The sequence below is a fragment of the Malaclemys terrapin genome, chromosome 10, assembly GCF_027887155.1.
Source record: "Malaclemys terrapin pileata isolate rMalTer1 chromosome 10, rMalTer1.hap1, whole genome shotgun sequence".
In the NCBI taxonomy this organism is placed as follows: Eukaryota; Metazoa; Chordata; order Testudines; family Emydidae; genus Malaclemys; species Malaclemys terrapin.
Genome location: NC_071514.1, coordinates 24533348 through 24554414, shown reverse-complemented (window position 1 = coordinate 24554414; position 21067 = coordinate 24533348). Strand labels below are relative to the sequence as shown.

The following is a 21067-nucleotide window of genomic DNA, read 5'->3' as shown; positions in this document are numbered from 1 at the left end:
GATTCCCAACCTACTTGGGGTGGGTATTTTACTCATGGTTTGTTTATGAACCTTGTTTGCAGTGTTTTCCCAAATTAATGCCAAGTTCCTTCCCTCCTTTCATAAAAAAATTCTTTTATACACTCAAGGCTCTGTGCTTGCGAGTGGGGAAGGGGCACCCAGGGGTGACTATGTACATTCTTGTAAACAAACACACTTACAGCAAGAATATACCAATGTTGTATTGTTGATTTCTCATCCTAATGGAAGCTACCCTATAAGGCCCTGGATTTTGGCTAACCACTCAGGCAAAAGGAGGAACAGTATTTTCTTACTGGAGTTTGAACCAGGAGCAGCAAGTGCATCCAAAACCAGGGCCAACCATAACATTATTCTGTGGCATCCATTGAAGAGCCAGCATGCTCAGGGTTTAGCTGATTGCCATATTTGGTGTCGGGAAGAAATTTTCCTCCAAGGCAGATTGGCAGAGGCCCTGGAGGTTTTTCGCCTTCCTCTGCAGCGAGGGGCACGGGTCACTTGCTGGAGAATTCTCTGCACCTTGAAGTCTTTAAACCATGATTTGAGGACTTCAGTAGCTCAGACCTACATTAGGGTTTTATTACAGGAGTGGGTGGGTGAGATTCTGTGGCCTGCATTGTGCAGGTCAGACTAGACCTTAAAGTCCATGACTCTATGTAAGAGGGCATACTCCCTATCCATCCCTACCCTCCATTGGGTGAACTGCTCCCGAGAGAATCATCTGTAGCCTCAATCTGCTCCCGCAAGCACAGGGGGTGTCATTCTAATTAGCTCTTAAATGGGCCATATCCTCCCCAAAACTGCATAGTTCAGTATGGGCCAGTCACTTCTAGTTCACTACTATTATATGCCTTTGTAAGTCCCCCATCACCATAGTATCTAGGTGTCACTGTTTGTTCTGTATCTGCCACCCTTATATGCATTGGGAAGTCTGTGTTCTAGCTGCTTGCCATCATTGAATGTACTTTTTATTTCCTGTATCTGAATGATTCTGGTATTTAGGTTTTCTGTACTTGTGGGGGCATTGTTCTTTATGTTCCCTGTATCTGAACATTTTCTGGAATGCATGTTTGCATTCTTTGTATCCACATATCTGCCTTAGCTTTGTGACTGTATTTAGTGCTTCTGGATTACCCAAATAATTTCTAAGTTTCCTTTTCAAAACTCATACTTGGTTCCATACCTAAACCAATTATTTTCTGGTTGTTGCTTCAGTGGTCACCTGTGAAAAGTTAGCAATACTTAACATAGAGCAGTAAGCTGAGGAAAATCCCCTCCACCTGCCTCCCCACACAAACATTTTCCATATACGGAGAATATGAGATAAGCATGAGAACTGTTGACATGCTCTGACTTTTTAATAGCTTCCATTCTGCATAACCAAACACCACCAATGAAAAATAATAACCCAGGATCAACTTCTGCAGTCTTTATTGAAGCAAAGTTTATTTATTTACCTCTAAGCTACTGAAGTAAGAAAGAGTTTGCTTCAAGTAAGGACTAGAGAATTTGGCCCCTAGACAGCAATCCATTTTTCCACAGGGCAATTTGACCACATAACATACTGTATATTACTTTAGGCATCTTAGTGTTCCATGTAGCAGTCATGAATTTTCACATGTCTCAGGGAGCCAAGCAGACCTGCATGACAGTGCTTTTTGATTCATTTTGTTTCCTCTTGTTACAATTATTTCTGTCTCTTGGGCCATCATTTTGCCAATTTCTCTGTCACTTTCACAGAAATACTATAAAATTTCAGTTCATCCGAAACCCTGCTGCCAAAAACATCTTCCTCGCCTTCATGACAGTTTTTAATCCCTTAGGCTTGGTCTACACTACCCCCCCTAATTCGAACTAAGGTACGCAACTTCAGCTACGTGAATAACGTAGCTGAAGTCGAAGTACCTTAGTTCGAACTTACCTTGGTCCACACGCGGCAGGCAGGCTCCCCCGTCGACTCCGCGGTACTCCTCTCGCCGAGCTGGAGTACCGCAGTCGACGGCAAGCACTTCCGGGTTCGACTTATCGCGTCCAGACTAGACGCGATAAGTCGAACCCAGAACTTCGATTTCCAGCCGTCGAACTAGCTGGTAAGTGTAGCCAAGGCCTAACTCGTACAAAGCTATTTGGTGGAACTTGTCAATAGAGAGGAGAACAAATTAGGTTTCACCGTCACCATTTATTCACTTAGCACTTATTTTGAATGTTTAAATGTCTCAGGTTTACAGGTCAAGATCCCTCTTATAATAGTAAATTGTGAGTTTTTAAATGCAGCCACTTTATACGCTCTTCCCTCCATTGTTTTGAAGAAAGCAGATCCACAAGTAAAGGGAAAACATAAAAAGCTACATTGTTTTCATAGTGTCTAACACCAATATAGGACTACATATAAATATTCAAATCTAGAAAATGAAAACTGAACCCAAATTGAAACAAAACAACAAGAAGAGATATTACTATAAGAGCCAGAACTTAAGTAAATACAGGAATATCAAACTAAAAATGTATTAACTATTAATGATAACTATACCCATCATTGAAATCATAAACTAGATCAGAAATTCCAATCCTTTCCTAACACTTAGACATATCCCTTTGGAGTCCCAGTTGACAAACCCGGTGCCTGACCATTATAACTGCTTCTTGGGAAGTACAACAGAGCTTTTAAGCTAGAAGCATTCAGCTCCTTAGTCTAGGGTGACCAGACAGCAAATGTGAAAAACTGGGAGAGGGGGTTGCGGGTAATAGGAGCCTATATAAGAAAAAGACCCAAAAATCGGGACATCTGGTCATCCTGCCTTAGTCTCTCATAAGATTAGCCTGGAACTTTCCCTCAGAAAAAAGTATGGAAAGTATATCCAGTAAGTTTCTCTGGCAGTTTAAGGGGCTCTAGAACATTATCTAGCAAATATCAATTACATTTTACAGCATACTGTTTTAATCATGTCACTTCTTCCATAAAACATTAATCCACCAAACAAAGAAATATTGTATAATTTCATTTCAAAAGTTAAAAAAATGAATCCACTTAGTCTTTCTATTTAAATTGTATGACCCCAGGGCCCATCTCTTTTGTATATTTTGAGTGGCACTAAGCACAAGATTCCTATCCACACAGTTATTTTTTTTAACTGGATCCTGGTTCTCAATTAGATGCTAGTATTGTAAAGGACTAAACAGATATTCTTCCTCCACGATTGCAGAGTCAGCCAGAGAAGAACATTTCATACCAGATTCAACATGCAGAGAACAGAAAGTAGGGTCTGTATTAATTCCTAGAAACTAGCCCAATAACGCATCACAAAGTTTTATGCAGCATCAAATACTTAAGTGCTACAAGAAGTGGGTCTTCTGATACTTTTGTACTGTAGAACAGAATTCTTAGATGAACTCTCTCCGCATATATACTGTAAATTGCAAATCGAGTAGAAAGCTCTTATTTAGAGATGGGCCAGCGATTCAAAGTTTGGATATAGATCTTGATTTCCCAAAACTCAGGTATGTTTCAATCCTGAGTTTTGGTTTGGGTCCACTGATCCTTTCCATTAAAACATCCATTTCCTTTTGCTGACAGCTACTGCTCTATGAGGTACTGTGCATGACATTAGCTGTACAGACCTGAAAGAATCCTCTATTTTCTTATGAGTCAGTTAAACAAGTATTAAATTAGTCTGGAACCTAACAGAAAAATAATATTTGCTATTTAAATATTGAACAATGTGTTTTTCTTCTGACTTGCATTCACTTAAAGAACATGTTCCTCTTAAATCACATTAGAGGGTGCAAACTGCAGGGACTCCCACTAAAGCCCAGGGGAATTCCACTGTGAATCAAGGGCTCTATTGAGGCAATCAAGTCATGTCTCATCAATCACACAGTTGACTGGCGCTATTCAAAGTGCTCTATCACAATGCTTTCCTGCCCCCCCCAGAAAATATGTAAAAGTAGTACTCCCAAAAGGTGTGGAGAAAAATGTTTGAGAAAAAATGAAATTCCTATTACTCTCCACTATCAGACATGTAAGAACTCGCTACTGGAAAGCTTGGGGTTTATAAATGAAGTGACAGGTAACTACCCTGGTTTCTCCTAACCCTCAGCCCTAATTCTACAATCAGATCCATGGAGGCAGGCTCTGACAATTACAGTGGGGTTCCACGTGGCCATGATGGTCCATCTCAGCTGGCAGGATCAGAAATTTAAGAGGTTTTTGATGCAAGGATTTTTGGATTTGGAATATCCTTAAGGACTCAGCTCATGTCTATTTCTATCCATTTCTATTTTTGAGTTGAGGAGGAGGAGATTAGTTGTCATTTTCGTAACTGTTTTTACATTCTGCTTTTGAGGAAAGAGAGCAGTTTTTAAAAAAGTGTACCAAGTGCAGTTTGAAGCTACTGTCTTTCAGGTTTTGCCACTTAATCAAATCTAATCACATCAAAACTGAAAATGCTGAAGTCCAGTGTATTTCCTTTCATTAAATCCCTGATTTTTCAAACAACTTTCCAAAGGAGGGTACTTACTGGTTCAAGACAGGCGTGTATGCTGTTTTATCCTCATCAATGATGGTAACCATCAGAGTAATGAGTTGGGCCCAAAAATCCAAATTCTTAGTGGTTGGTCCCTGTTCTTCCCGAGGAACTTCCTGCTTCTTACCCTGTTAACAAGATTTAACAAAATGCAGGGAAAATATCTAAATTGTGCAGTTTCAATTATTCATCATTGCTAGAGAGAGAGAAGACATATAGTACTCTGCCCCCAATTCAGGAAAGAACACCAACATGTGTTTCACTTTAATCACATTCCCAAATCCCATGAATTTAAACACATTCTTAATTCCTTTGTTGAATAGGAATGTATTAAAATGCACTTAGTGTTTTACTGAATCACAGCCTATATGCAAATACTCATGTACAGAGTAAGTGTTATATCAGATAACCTGAAGCAGCAATGTGGAACATTTCTTGTTTTAAGATTCTGAATTTTTTGCAATAAAATGGATTAAAGTAAAATAAAACAAACAAAAAAACCAACAGAAATTTATATATCTTTTTGAAAATGAAATAATCCTTTTTCATGAATAACACATCTGGCAAATAATAAAGTCCCTTTATATTTCCTCTCATCGTAAACCCATATTTTGACCACTACTGTCTAGCTCGGAGCAGGCAAACTTTTTGGCCTGAGGGCTGCATTGGGTTTCGGAAATTGTATGGAGGGTTGGTTACGGGAAGGGGTCGTGGCCCGGCCCCTACCCCCCTATCTGCGGCCCCCAGGACCCATGCCCCATCCACCCTCCACACCCCGCTCCCTGTCCCCTGACCACCCCCAGAACCCCTGCCCCTGACTGCCCCATCCAACCCCCGCTCTCATTCCTGATTTCCCCCCGGGACGCCTGCCCCATCCAACTATCCCTTCTCCCTGTCCCCTGACTGCCCCCAGAACCCCTGCCCCTGATTGCCCCCTGCCACCCCATCCAACCCCACCACCTTCCTGACTGGCCCCCAGGGACCCCTGCCTCATCCAACCACCCCTTCTCCCTGTCCCCAGAATGCCTTCGGAACCCCTGCCCCTGACTGCCCTCCTGCTGCCCCATCCAACCCATCCTCTCATTCCTGACTGTCCCCCTGGGACCCCTGACCCCATTCAACCCCCTGTTCCCTGCCCTGTGACCGCCTCGACCCCTGCCCCCCGCCCCCAAACTCCCCTGTCCTCTATCCAACCCTCCCTCTCCCTGTCCCCTGCTGCCTGGAGCACCAGTGGCTGGCGGCACTACAGCCGTGCCACCTGTCTGGAGCCAGCCACACTGTCGCCACCACACAGCACAAAGCAGCGGGTCAGGCCGGGCTCTGCAGCTGCGCTGCCCCAGGAGCTCACAGCCCCGCTGCCCAGAGCATTGCACCGGGGGGGGGGGGAGCTGAGGCGGAGGGGGAGGGGGGAACAGCAGGGGAGAGGCCGGGGGCGAGCCTCCTGGGCCAGGAGCAGGCGGATGTTGCCCACGGGTCGTAGTTTGCCCACCTCTGGTCTAGCTAGAAGTATCTATCAGGATTTTATTGCTGAAATAACTTTCACTGAGGATGCTGTCCTGTTTGCCTCACTCAGTTACACTTTCAGAAAAAAACTTCATCTCTGTAGTCTGGATTTAGCAAATTTTAATCTAGTCTCCCATACAATGGAACATCTCAGCTCTTGGCTTTTCAGACACCGACCTGTACAACAGAGACGTCACACTTACACCAAAGTCAATAAAAATAAATTTGTTGCACAGAACCAAGTCACAGAAAGTTGCAAAGCTATGAGAAAGGTAAAGAGCTGGTACATGAAGTAATGCCTGTACTTTGAAAATCTCCATTATCTGTGATGGCACAGTACCTTTCAAATTAACCCCTAAGGGAGACACAATAATTCTGAGCAGGTTCAATAGCCATCTTTTAACAAGCTACTTGTAATGGTCCTGCCTGGATAACCACAGGTGGTGGTAGGGATACCTTCCTTCCTTCGCTGGTGTGTGTGCATACACACATCTGTATTACTTCGTTTCCTTGCTTTTTACCTCTCTGCATGTTCTCAGTGTCTGAGTGTTTTGCATCCTTTTCATAGAATATCAGGGATGGAAGGGACCACTAGAGGTCATCTAGTTCAACCTCCTGCTCAAAGCAGGACCAATCCCCAGACAGATTTTTCCCCCAATCCCTAAATGGCTCCCTCAAGGATTGAGCTCACAACCCTGGGTTTTAGGGTTACCACTCCACGGGGCCCCGGCCCCGCCCCCAGCCCCGCCCCCGCCCCCACCCCAACTCCGCCCCCTCCCCAAAGTCTCCGCCCCCTCCCCTGCTTCCCGCGAACATTTAATTCGCGGGAAGCCTGAAGCAGGTAAGGGGGAGTGTGGGGGGAGGAGGCGCGGCCCAGGCTGGCCCCCCGGCGGCTCGAGCCTGGGTCGGCTCGGGCCCTGGGGTGCCGGCCCCCGGCCGACCACCCCCGGCCCGCCCAGCACTGCCGGCCCCCGGCGGCCCAGCGCACCCCCTGGCGGCCCGGACCGGCTCCCGGCCCCGTGGTCCCGCGGCCCAGCGCACCCCCCGGCGGCCCGGACCGGCTCCCGGCCCCGCGGCCCCGCGGCCCAGCGCACCCCCCGGTGGCCCGGACCGGCTCCCGGCCCCGCGGCCCCGCGGCCCAGCGCACCCCCCCGCGACCCCGGACCGGCTCCCGGCCCTGCGGGCCCGGCCCGGCTCCCGGCCCCGCGGGCCCGGCCCGGCTCCCGGCCCCGCGGGCCTGGCCCGGACCCCGGCCTGGCACCGTGCCCCCGGCTCCCCGCCCGGCCCCGCACCTGGCCCGGCACCATGCCCCCGGCCCCGCGACCCCGGCCTGGCCCCGCACCAGCCCCGGCCAAAGAGGCCCCGGCCGAGCCCTCCCTCCCGATTTTCCCGGACATGCCCGGCTTTTGGGGATTTCCCCCCGGACGGGTATTTGAGCCCCCAAAAGCCTGACATGTCCGGGAAAATCCGGACGTATGGTAACCCTACTGGGTTTAGCAGGCCAATGCTCAAACCACTGAGCTATCCTTCCCCCCTCTTGCAACCTACCCAAAAAAATACTCAGAAAAACCTCTTGTCTACTCAGTCCAAATTCCTAGACAGGTTCACAAACCCCCTTTGTCCTAGGCTAGGCCTTAACTGTAAGGATATGTTAACTGAAAACTAAGAGTTCACATCTATAAATCTCAATGAAGTGATAACTCAACCCATAACAAGGTTTCACCAAACTCATATATAAAGATAGGGAGACAGTTAATGCTTCAGAGAAAACAATGTTTTTTTGAATGTTTAAATGTATGTACTTTGTACCTTTTATTTCTTAACCAAACATGATGACAGGAAATAGACATTGTATCTCTTCAAACACACCTACATTATTCTCATAATAAATTAATTCAGTGTTAGCTTAACCTAAAAGTTTATCTATTAATGTAGAGTTGGGAAAGACAGAAACGGAATTTTAACAATGTGCAATTATAATTATTTTTTGGTGGCCATCATGAAGTACATTAGAAAAGTATCATTAATCACCTTGTTGCATACCCAGCTGAACTCCAAATGTTACAGCTTCTAAGTCTAATATGATTGAATTAAAGGAAATGCTCAGTAAAATTTACAATGGGCGGTGTGACTTATATCACTGACAACCTGCAATTGTCCTGCAAACAGAGGGACTTTTAAAAAGAGACAGGACTATTTGAGCATTAAGTTTCAACACCAAAGTCTTTCACCTCATGTAGATTACACCTTCACTACAGTACCCTGCATTTTTAAAGTAGAGATTTATTTTTAGCACCATTCTTCCACAATGGTATAATGTCTTTTACCCAAACTAAATGAAATGCAGTTTTGCAAATCAGAGCTATTTCACATTTAGTAGGGACAGTCCATTAACACATTTCAATAACAATATTTCAGATAAACAATTCACTACAACATGTAGCTGAAACAATCCTTTGGCACAGATGTGAAAATTCTACGCCCCAATACACTCAAAAAATGTCTTGTCTCTGTAAAGTAGAAACAGCATAAAGGCTGTTTTCCATGGGCTTCTCTGGCACAGAAACAGATTGAAAAATTAAATTAAATATTACTTTTAGATATTTAAAATGTATTTGAATACGTTCTTATGTTAGCGCATGGAAATTCCCATACACTGAAGTAAAACACCTCCTATAAAGCAAAAGACCAAACAATTACTACTCCATATGCTACAGTCTGGTAAGAACATACCATTTAAATAAATGCTGGATGAAACAAAAACAACAAAACCATTTAGGTCATATTTACATAGCAAAATGTCCATCTTTTGAATTATGAATTATTGACACTCTTATTTAACAAACACTTGTCAGAGATTGTAAGAAACATTTTTAAAGGAGAAAAATGATACTATGATTTAATGCTGCTGTTGGGAATTAAAGTACCATATCAACAATGTCCTTGCTTAACAAGTTTAATTTCTATACTGTTCTCCTGAAGCCTGTGTTCTGGTGACATAAGCTCAACATTAGCCTGTCATTAAGTGGGAAGACAAGTAATGTTTTTGCTTCTATGTGCTCTTAGAAGACATTTGTCTGCTGCAATTTAGCTATTGTCATGACACAGCTAGGACTGGTGCTGTATCTCCATATCTATTTAGTTCCCAATAACATGCATTTTTCCTTTTTAGAAAACAACAACAAGTAGACTTGCTTGTATAATACACTAATGGACTAGGAGTTGTGGAAGATACCTTTTATAATGTCAAGATTAGATTTAATTTGAACATAAGCAGAAATAGAGTTTACATAATTAACATGCAAAAGGTAATTACTAGACTATAAACATGGGTAAATAGTATGATCTACTAACTGATAAAGGTAAATCTAAATGGCTAGATTAAAAATAAAGTTGCTGTAACATTCTTACAAATCTCCTTTTGGAGATGCAAACTGCATACAGAAAAGAGAAGCTCCCTTGGGGAAAATGTAAATCTAACATCAGGTGTACCCAACATCAGTTAGGAAACTGTGTTGCATTTGCATTTATAATATCATTGAGATGGTGAAGTAGTATATGAGACAGTGCATACTGTTTAACGTTTTAGAGACTGGCATTGTTATTAAGATCCAAGTTTTTCTCTTAACAAGTTTGAAAGAAACATAAATCCAGAAATAAATCAAGACGACAACATCACCGGTCCATAGATACATTGTACACAGTTTAGTGACCCTTTTAAATGAACAGTTTCCTAACATTGCCTTCCTTTCATTTTGGAGGATACATTATTTACTGAATAAGTTTAAATCAGAGGTTACTAAGGCGCTAAGCAATAAAGGAAATTTTTTTTGGGTGCTGATCCCAATCCCATAATAAAAATCTGTCAATTAGCAAAAGCTGCTTTCTTTTGCACCAGCCATAAGAAAACAACAAGATATTAATGAATAACATCACTATCAATAATGGTATCTTTGAAGTGCCAAGGTAGTATAGATACAAATATGAGTGGGAAGTGTCATAAAAAGATGTTACACAGGCCACTACATCAAAAGCTCAATAATCCACTCATCCAAGGCAGAATGGTAAAATCCCCAAAAAGGCATGTAGTGTCAGAGCCCAAATACAACAAATAGCAGCAGATTTCTCACTACTAAGGCATAAAATTATGGGATTAGGTACTGCACCATAACTTGTGCTGATACCCTGTCGTGACTCTGCTGAACTTTGAAGAAGAAGCGGAGTGTGCTGCAGTTTTAGAATTATCCTTCATATAAAATGTTAAAAGCAGATATGGGCCCCAACTAGAAGTGAACCCTGGATCTTAGTTTATAACATCACATCTGAAATTAAGCTTCCATCAGGAATTCAATATTATCAGCACTATAAAATACTAATTTGAACCACACAATGATTGCCTTTTCATTAACTTCTGTTGCACTCAGAAGATGTTAGGCTTGTAATTAGAATCCAGTTTCTACATTAGTCCAAATCTGTGACAGTGAAAGCAACCTAATAATGATTTCCATAATAAATTGTTAATAAATCCCACTCATTCGTCTATATCAGTGTTTCATAAACTGAGGTTCATTGATCACTGGTGGTCTGCAGAGCTTTTGTAAATTTTGTAAGCATAAAGAGATGAATTACACAAATGAATTTTCTTATATTACATTTAAGCTAATGCTTAAGCTGTCACAGGAATATGAAATAATAAATGGGAAGGAGGTGATCATCACAATTGTCAATGGGATGCAAGGTGGCCCATGAGATGAAAATCTCTATCAAGATGAATTACAAAATGAAAGAGTTTGGAAACCCCTGTACTATATTATATAATCTTGTGGGTGCAATTTGTTTGACTACGGTTTTAGTGTATTAGTATGAAAGTTGGATTTCAAAGTCATTTTCTCCTTACTCATTCAGAAGTTTTATATCATCATCATCATATAACTCCAGTACAATACAACACAGATGCACTGAAGAAATAGTACTAGACAGTCTTGTCTCATAGTTCACCAGTGTTTATACCTGATTATCTAGAGAAAGGTACAAAACAGTCTAGCAAGTTCAGTTTCTTAATTAGATAAGGAACACATTATTAACTTATATACGCAGGCCCCAAAATTTCAAACATTCTCTCAATCAACAGTCTCTTTAATCTTATAGACACACCATTGATTTATACTTAAGCCTGTGCCTAGAATGTTTCCTCAAGGGGGTCATAAATCTGATCTATAGGCATTAAAATTTATGGTGCATTCTTTAAATGTGTCTTTTTATTTACTCCTGTGCAATTACTTACGGTTACTGGTTGCACATACAATGATGGCCTTATTGACAACTCTCTATAACTACATGAAAAAGCTAGCTACAGTATAATGAGAATAAGTAAGAGTTTGTGAAAAGTTATTAGCAACATATTAAAAAGGGGTGAAATCCTGGCTCCACTGAAATCAATGGCAAGATTGCCATCAACTTCAAGTTGCTAGGAGTTCACATTTTTGGAGAAGAAAATCAAATTACATACCATGACTAATATAATCCCTTATTAAGGACCTAACTCTTGCAATCAATACCAAGTATAGTGCTACAGCTTGTTGAATTTATTTGTACTTGGATCAAAACCCTATAATTTTTCATTCATTCATTCATTCATTCTTTTTTTTTTTTTTTTTTTGACCAGCTCAAGCATTAATTGCTTAGTTATACATTTTATTGGAGGATTCGTAATTTCTCTGGAAAACAGCTTTTAAAAATGAAAATTATCTGTGAGCACAAATCATGTTGTTCAATCAGAAGTTATGGGCTTGATACATGATTATTGGGTGAAATTGTACGGCCTGTGTTACATGAGAAGTCAGGTGAAGTGATCAGAATGGTCTCTTTCTGGTTTTAATCTTTATGATTCTATTAACTTTTGTACCATGGTAATCTGAAAGACAGCAGGGACACACCATAATGAAGAAGGGCATTTTTTCACATAACAAGTGTAGCAAAATACACCTCTCGTAGTAACAATTTTTTTTCAATTTGACGCAGAACTTTTTTTGATATTGTCTGTTAGCCAAATTTCCAAGGGACCAAACGTAATGGATCATGTAAACAATGTGGCACATGGACTGCTATTTTGTGGAGGCTTTTAATAATTATATTTGTAAAATAAACAAACACCAAAACACAAAGAAAATAAATAAAAGACTAAATGCTTTACGAACAAACACATTTTTTAATTAAGGGAACTGTCCGAAGGCTGGAAAAGTAATGTGCTCAGCAAAAATGTGAAGCAATATTAAAATCTAAAACTAATATTATGAGACAATTCTGGAAGGGCTGATGTACGGGAATGCTGAGTTTTCAACTTCTCTTATCAATGACTACCATTTTATTGGACAAAATGTCTGCTACAGCACAAGTAAAATAATAATAGTCAAAATTTGGATTCCCTTTAAGTTAACAAATATATTTAATGTAGACTAATCTGTGATATCTAACCACTTCCCTACATTGTGGCAATATAGTGTTGCACTGCCCCCACAAAGAACACCAGGTGGTAGACATTCTGTTGTGGGGTAAGGTTAATGTGCATGATCAATTCACAATTTTCAGATGGTTATAACTTTGGTAAATCCAATTCAGTATTTTCAGGAACTAGTCCCCAGTAAGGACTATGCTCATGGGAAATTTCAAACTTCAGCTGTTTTTGCTGTAGACCCATTCTTTAAACCAGTGGTTCCCAAACTTGTTCCGCCGCTTGTGCAGGGAAAGCCCCTGGTGGGCTGGGCCAGTTTGTGTATCCGCCGCGTCCGCAGGTTCGGCTGATTGCGTCTGCCAGTGGCCGTGGTTCGCTGCTCCAGGCCAATGGGAGCTGCACCCCCTCACACACACACCCAGCCTTCTGCCCTGATCCCTGCACCCCCTCACACACCTCCAGCCCCCGTTCTGACTCATGCACCCCCCCACACACCCAGCCCCCCCCACCCCATGCCCTGACTCTTGTAACCCCCCCCAGATCCCCACCCCCACCCTGAGCACCAAACGGGAGCTCCTGCACCCACTCCCCACATTCCCACCTGCACCCCCAGTCTGGGGTTCCGGCTGCCGGCCCCTTGCCAGCCGGGGTCCCGCAGGCCCCGCTCAGCCCGCTGCCGAACTAGGTGAACAGAACCCCAGGCCGGCAGCGGGCTGAGTGGGCCGGTAGCGTAAGATCAGCATTTTAATTTAATTTTAAATTAAGCTTCTTAAACATTTTGAAAACCTTGTTTACTTTACATACAACACTAGTTTAGTTATATAATATAGACTTATACAGAGAGACCTTCTAAAAAACATTAAAATGTATTACTGGCATGTGAAACCTTAAGTTAAAATGAATAAGTGAAGACTTGGCACACCACTTCTGAAAGGTTGCCAACCCCTGGTCTGAGGTATATAGCAAATACGTAAAAACACTGAATACATTTCATAGCAAATGAGGCTGAATTGTGGATGATATGCAAGCCCTCAAAATGGCAGCAATTTTCTGATTTTTGGTTGTGTGTGCAATTGTCATAACTATAAAGGGAAGGGTAACAGCTCTCCTGTGTACAGTACTATAAAATCCCTCCTGGCCAGAGACTCCAAAATCCTTTTCCTGTAAAGGGTTAAGAAGCTCGGGTAACCTGGCTGACACCTGACCCAAAGGACCAATAAGGGGACAAGATACTTTCAAATCTTGTGGGGGGGAAGGCTTTTGTTTGTGCTCTTTGTTTGGGAGTTCGTTCGCTCTTGGGACTGAGAGGGACCAGACATCAATCCAGGTTCTCCCCATCTTTCTAAACAAGTCTCTCATATTTCAAACTTGTAACTAAAAAGCCAGGCAAGGCGTCTTAGTTTTACTTTGTTTTCTCAACTTGTAAATGTACCTTTTACTAGAGTGTTTATCTTTGTAATGGCTGAGCCATTACAAACATTGAATCTATCTCCCCTTGTAAGTATTCTCACACTTCTTATCAAACTGTCTGTACTGGGCTATCTTGATTATCACTTCAAAAGTTTTTTTTCTCTTACTTAATTGGCCTCTCAGAGTTGGTAAGACAACTCCCACCTGTTTATGCTCTCTGTATGTGTGTATATATATCTCCTCAATATATGTTCCATTCTATATGCATCCGAAGAAGTGGGCTGTAGTCCACGAAAGCTTATGCTCTAATAAATTTGTTAGTCTCTAAGGTGCCACAAGTACTCCTGTTCTTTTTATCTTTGTTTGCTATACTTTGAACCTGACGCTAGAGGGAGGTCCTCTGAGCTCTTTAAGTTTGATTACCCTGTAAAGTTATTTTCCATACTGATTTTACAGAGATGATTTTTACCTTTTTCTTTAATTAAAAGTCTTCTTTTTAAGAACCTGATTGATTTTTTCCTTGTTTTAGATCCAAGGGGGTTGGATCTGTATTCACCAGGAGTTGGTGAGAGAAAGAAGGGGGGGATGGTTAATTTCTCCTTGTTTTAAGATCCAAGGGGTTTGGATCTGTATTCACCAGGGAATTGGTGAAAGGTTTCTCAAGGCTTCCCAGGGAAGGGAATCCATTTGGGAATGGTGGCAGCGGACCAGAACTAAGCTGGTAGTTAAGCTTAGAAGTTTTCATGCAGGCCCCCACATTTGTACCCTAAAGTTCAAAGTGGGGATACAGCCTTGACAGCAATCAACAATATTTAAGGGCTGGACAAAGGATCAGGTTATTGCTTATTTTGCTCAAACTAGTTTATCCATCCCTCACAACCTAGTGACAACAATACTGTTGGAGTTCACGATTCCTAACTTCAATGTAGAAGTTTTACAACTTGTGCTATTTTCTCCTCTACCTAATCCGTACTGCCAGGGGATGATGAGCTGTTCTCTTTACTTTCAAACCAGTCAGCTTGGACATGCTTCTAACAGGCAATTTTATCTATAAGACTCTGTCTGCAGTGTTTTAATTCAGTTTCCCCCTGGGAGAGAAGTTTCTGTGCTGAGAAGCACAGCAAGAACGTATTCCTCTGATGCCTTAATGCACTTTATCAAAGATTTCCCTGTTACTGTGGCTAGCATGCTGTCCATCAAACATACTGCAACAACATACTGAAAGGCTTCAAAGTGCCCCTTTATTCACCATATTTTAGCAATTGTTGGTAACCCTTTTAGAGCATCTAATACTATACAAAAATGGGGTAAAGTTTCTCATTGCAAAGACTATTTGGTATTGCACGTACACTGGCATTTTTCTGACAATAATTCTGAAGTACAGAATCCTGCGGAGATAACTCATGTGTTATTCTCTAACTCTATTCCAGGTCTCATTTTTTGGAAGTTAATTTGTAGTTTTCTATTTTACATACCTTCTTTATCACACAACTGCTATTTGTATTTATATTGGAAACTGATCACCAAACTCTTCTGATTTCTACTTTCTTGAAAAATTGGATAAAGTTTTCAAAAGCACCTAAGTGACTTAGGTACCTATGTTCCATTTTCAAAAGTGACAGGCATTTAGGAGACCAAGACTTATTGAAAGTCCAGGTGACTTAGGTGCCTAAGTAGCAAAAGGTATGTATACACTGCAGTTGGAGGTGTGATTGCCGCATGGCTTGGCATGTCTGTACTAGCATTAATCTATCTAGTATGGCTAAAAATAGCAATGAAGATGTGACAGCACGGGTGTCAACATGGGGTGATTGCTGTGGGCCCTGTATGTGTACTTGTGTTCCTAGCCCATGCTGAACCTGTGCCATGACATCTTCACTGCCAATTTAGTTGTGCTAGCTAGATTAAAACTGGCACATGTATGCTAAATTGTATTGCAGTTGTAACGCAAACACCCCCTAGGTGTGGTGTTCTGTCCCATCTAGTGGCACTGAGGCCTGGTCTACACTATGACTTTAATTTGGATATAGCAGCGTTAAATCGAATTAACCCTGCAACCGTTCACACAACGAAGCCATTTCTTTTGAAATAAAGGGCTCTTAAAATCGATTTCTGTACTCCACCCCGACTAGCGGAGTAGCGCCACAATCGATATTGTCATTTCGAATTAGGGTTAGTGTGGCTGCAATTCGATGGTATTGGCCTCCGGGAGCTATCCCACAGTGCACCATTGTGACCGCTCTGGACAGCAATCTGAACTCGGATGCACTGGCCAGGTAGACTGGAAAAGCCCCGCAAACATTTGAATTTTATTTCCTGTTTGCCCAGCGTGGAGAGCACAGGTGACCACAGATAGCTCATCAGTACAGGTAACCATGCAGGCCGATAATCGAAAAAGAGCACCAGCATGGACCGTATAGGAGGTACTGGATCTGATCGCTATATGGGGAGAGGATTCAGTGCTAGCAGAACTTCGTTCGAAAAGACGAAATGCCAAAACTTTTGAAAAAATCTCCAAGGGCATGATGGAGAGAGGCCACAATAGGGACTCAGATCAGTGCTGCGTGAAAGTCAAGGAGCTCAGACAAGCCTATCAAAACACAAAGGAGGCAAACACTCACTCCGGGTCAGAGCCGCGGACATGCTGCTTCTACGCTGAGCTGCATGCAGTTCTAGGGGGGGCCGCCACCACTACCCCACCTCTGACCGTGGATTCCGAGGCGGGGGTAATCTCATCAGCTACACCTGAGGAGTCTGCGGACGGGGCGGAGGAGGAGGAGGAGGAGTACGAGCTTGCGGAGAGCACACAGCACTCCGTTCTCCCCAACAGCCAGGATCTTTTTCTCAGCCTGACTGAAGTACCCGTCCCAACCCTCCCACGCCAGTATCCAAGACCATGACCCCATAGAAGGGACCTCAGATGAGTTTACCTTTTAAAATATAAAACTTGTTTTAAAATCAAGCTTTTTTTAATGATTACTTTGCACTGAGGACTTGGGATGCATTCGCGGCCTGGGAAAAGTCTGTTAACGTGTCTGGGGATGGAGCGGAAATCCTCCAGGGACATCTCCATGAAGCTCTCCTGGAGGTACTCCAAAAGCCTTGCCACAAGGTTTCTGGGCAGTGCAGCCTTATTCCGTCCTCCATGGTAGGACACTTGACCACGCCATGCTAATAGCAAGTAATCTGGTATCATTGCACGACAAAGCCTGTCAGCGTATGGTCCCGGTGTTTGCTGGCATTCAAGCAACATCCGTTCTTTATCTCGCTGTGTAATCCTCAGGAGAGTGATGTTGCTCATGGTAACCTGGTTGAAATACGGGAATTTAATTAAGGGGACAGAGATGGCCATTCCTACTGGGCTGTTTGCCTGTGGCTGAAAAGAAATCCTTCCCTGCAGTTAGCCAAGCGCAGGGGGGACGGGGACGGGGGCGGGGGGGGCAGGGCAATTGGCCCTGAGCTTTTCGCGTTTGGCTAGCAGAGATCTTCCCTGATACCAGCCACGTGGTGGGGGAGGGGTAAAGCGATCATCCCAGAGAGTTCATGGAGGGGAGGGTGTTAGTTTGGTTCCTGCATGGATCTTCCCTGATACCAGCCACGCGGTGGGGGAGGGATAAAGCGATCATCCAGAGAATTGGATGAGGGGGGGAGTTAGTTTGTTTTCTGCTGCTGAAGGTTAACAAGAAAACCGCAGCACTCAACGGGCTTTGCTTGGTATGTGGGAAAGGAGGGCGCAGAAGCTGAAAGACAATGGCTTACCATGGCCGCATGCAAGCCGAATTCTGTTGCCTGGACCTGCGTCTGTGATCTCTAGCAGCAAAGCCACAGGCACTCAATATTAAGAGGCAAAATGTGACCTTGCACAGAAATCACATGTGCTATGTAATGTGAATAGTATTGGTCACCGTGAAAGAGTATAAGCATTGTTCTGTAAAATGTATCTTTTTAAAAAATTGTCTCCTTTTTTCCCTCCCTCCAGCAGCTGCAAATTTTTCAAGCCTCCCTCCTCCATCCCAAAGGCTATCTCAGATAAGGCGTCGGAAAAAGAAGACGCGAGACGAGATGTTCGTGGAAATCATGGAATCCACCCTCAGTGAAAGAGCTCATCTGAATGAGTGGAAGGACATGGTTTCAAAGTATAGGAAAGATGCCAGTGAATGTAAGGACAGGAGGGACCAACGTGAGGACATGAAGGACCAACGTGAGGACAGGAGGGATGCTCGAGATGAGAGGTGGCGGCAGGAAGATCAGAGGAGGCAGGATGCAACGCTGGGGCTGCTGCGTAAGCAAACGGACATGCTCCAGCATCTGGTGGAGCTTCAGGAACGGCAGCAGGATAACAGAGTGCTGCAACAGCCCCTGTAGAACCCCCCTCCCCCCTCACCATGTTCCATAGCCTCCTTACCCAGATGTGTACGAACGTGTGTGTGTGGGGGGAGGCTCCGTTCACCCTCCCATTCCACCCCAGTGGACAGCCCAAGCAAAAGGCTGTCATTTTTTTAACCTTTTTTTTTAGTGGCCTTTTCCTTCCCGCCGATCCTCCTCCCAAACCCCACCCGGGTTCTCTCCCTCTTTTTAAAATCAATTACTAAAGAATAAATGACTTTTAAATGATAGTGACTTTATTTCCTTTGAAAGCAAGCTGGGGGAAGGGGGAGGGTGGGTTTCTTACAGAGAATGAGTCAATAAAGGGGGCGGGTTTTCATGAAGGAGAAACAAACAAAAATTTCACACTGTAGCCTGGCCAGTCATGAAACTGGTTTTCAAAGCTTCTCTGATGTGCAGCGCTTCCTTGTGTGCTCTTCTAATTGCCCTGGTATCTGGCTGCACGTAATCAGCAGCCAGGCGATTTGCCTCAGCCTCCCACCCCGCCAAAAAGGTCTCCCCCTTACTTTCACAGAGATTGTGGAGCACACAGCAAGCAGCAATAACAATGGGGATATTGGTTTGGCTGAGGTCTGACTGAGTCAGTAACGATCACCAGTGACCTTTTAAACGGCCAAATGCACATTCTACCACCATTCTGCACTTGCTCAGCCTGTAGTTGAACAGCTCCTGACTCCTGTCCAGGCTGCCTGTGTATGGCTTCATGAGCCATGGCATTAAGGGGTAGGCTGGGTCCCCAAGGATAACTATTGGCATTTCAACATCCCCAATGGTTATTTTCTGGTCCGGGAAGTAAGTCTCTTGCTGCAGCCGTTTAAACAGATTAGTGTTCTTGAAGATGCAAGCGTCATGAACCCTTCCCGGCCAGCCCATGTTGATGTTGGTGAAATGTCCCTTGTGATCCACAAGTGCTTGCAGCACCACTGAAAAGTACCCCTTGCGGTTTATGTACTGGGTACCCTGGTGCTCTGGTGCCAAGATAGGGATATGGGTTCCATCTATCGCCCCACCACAGTTAGGGAATTCCATTGCAGCAAAGCCATCCACTATGACCTGCATGTTTCCCAGAGTCACTACCTTTCGTAGCAGCAGCTCAGTGATTGCTCTGGCTACTTGCATCACAGCAGCCCCCACAGTAGATTTGCCCACTCTAAATTGATTCCGACTGACTGGTAGCTGTCTGGCGTTGCAAGCTTCCACAGGGCTATCGCCACTCGCTTCTCAACTGTGAGGGCTGCTCTCATCTTGGTATTCTGGCGCTTCAGGGCAGGGGAAAGCTAGTCACAAAGTTCCATGAAAGTGTCCTCATGCATGCGAAAGTTTCGCAGCCACTGGGAATCGTTCCACACCTGCAACACTATGCGGTCCCACCAGTCTGTGCTTGTTTCCCGGGCCCAGAATTGGCGTTCCATGGATAGAACCTGCCCCATTAACAACATGATCTCCAAAGCACCGGGGCCCACGGTTTGAGAGAATTCTGTGTCCGTGTCCATGTCCTCATCACGCTTGTCGCTGCACTGCCGTCGCCGCCTCCTCCTCTCCTCGTTTTTCTGGTCCTGGTTCAGCATAAACTGCACGAGAACGCGCGAGGTGTTTACAATGTTCATGACTGCTGTCTTGAACTGAGCAGGCTCCATGCTTGCCGTGGTATGGAGTCTGCAGTGTTCACCCAGGAAAAAAGGCGCGAAATGGTTGTCTGCCGTTGCTTTCATGGAGGGAGGGGCGAGGCTGTACCCAGAACCACTTGCGACAATGTTTTTTGCCCCATCAGTCACTGGGATCTCAACCCAGAATTCCAATGGGCGGGGGAGACTGCGGGAATTATGGGATAGCTATGGGATAACTACCCACAGTGCAATGCTTCGGAAATCGATGCCAGCCCCGGTACATGGACGCACACCGCCGAATTAATGTGCTTAGTGTGGCCACATACATTCGACTTTATACAATCTGTTTCCAAAATTCGAATTCTGTAAATTCGGATTAATCCCGTAGACATACCTTGAGACATACCTTGAGACTACTTAGAGAGAGATTAATGAATCTGCTCTACAGCCTCAGCTAACAGTCATATGGATTTTAGCTCCTGCAGTAGAGCAGTGGTGGGCAACCTGTGGCCCTCAGGCCACACATGGCCCATCAGGGTAATCTGCTGCCGGGCCGCCAGACAGTTTGTTTACATTTGCACGGCTGCCCACAGCTCCCAATAGCCACAGTTCGCCGTTCCCGGCCAATGGGAGCTGAGGGAAGCAGCACAGGCTGCAGGGATGTGGTGGCTGCCGCTTCCCACAGCTCCCATTGGCAGGGAACGGTGAACTGCAGCCACTGGGAGCTGTGGGAGGCTGAGCAAATGTAAACAAACTGTCTGGCGACCCGCTAGAGGATTATCCTGTGGCCCACCACTGTAGTAGAGGCTCACACACTAAGCTCCAGAGGTCCCAGGGGTCGGTCGGCATTACATAGTTACACCTCCAATTGCAATGTAGACATACCTGTAGGTCCCTTTGAAAATTGTACTCAATATGTAACATATTGATTGGTGTTTAAAGTGAACACCTTATTTGTATGGGTTTGCTAGAATATATTTATAAAAATCAACACAAACTGAATAACTGACCAAGTATATGCCTCCAAAAAGTACACAGATCAGATGTTAGATACAGAGTATGCCAACTCCTTTCTGCAGCATTCTGGTACTAAGGGATATTAAATCCCTTGTATTGATCCAAGAGCCATTTGGAGAACAGGGGCAGGCTGCTTGCTTTATACCCTTCTC

At 44.0% G+C, this 21067-nt stretch overlaps 1 protein-coding gene across 2 annotated transcripts in view; it reads right to left on the bottom strand.

The window, feature by feature from the left end:
* The window catches only part of UNC13C (unc-13 homolog C), a 383250-nt gene that overhangs the window by 152232 nt on the left and 209951 nt on the right, over window positions 1-21067 (bottom strand). For both annotated transcript variants that reach the window (XM_054042619.1, XM_054042620.1), the window contains exon 16: window positions 4536-4669. In XM_054042619.1, coding sequence (XP_053898594.1) covers window positions 4536-4669 — 134 coding nt within the window. The remainder of the gene's footprint in view (window positions 1-4535; window positions 4670-21067) is intronic.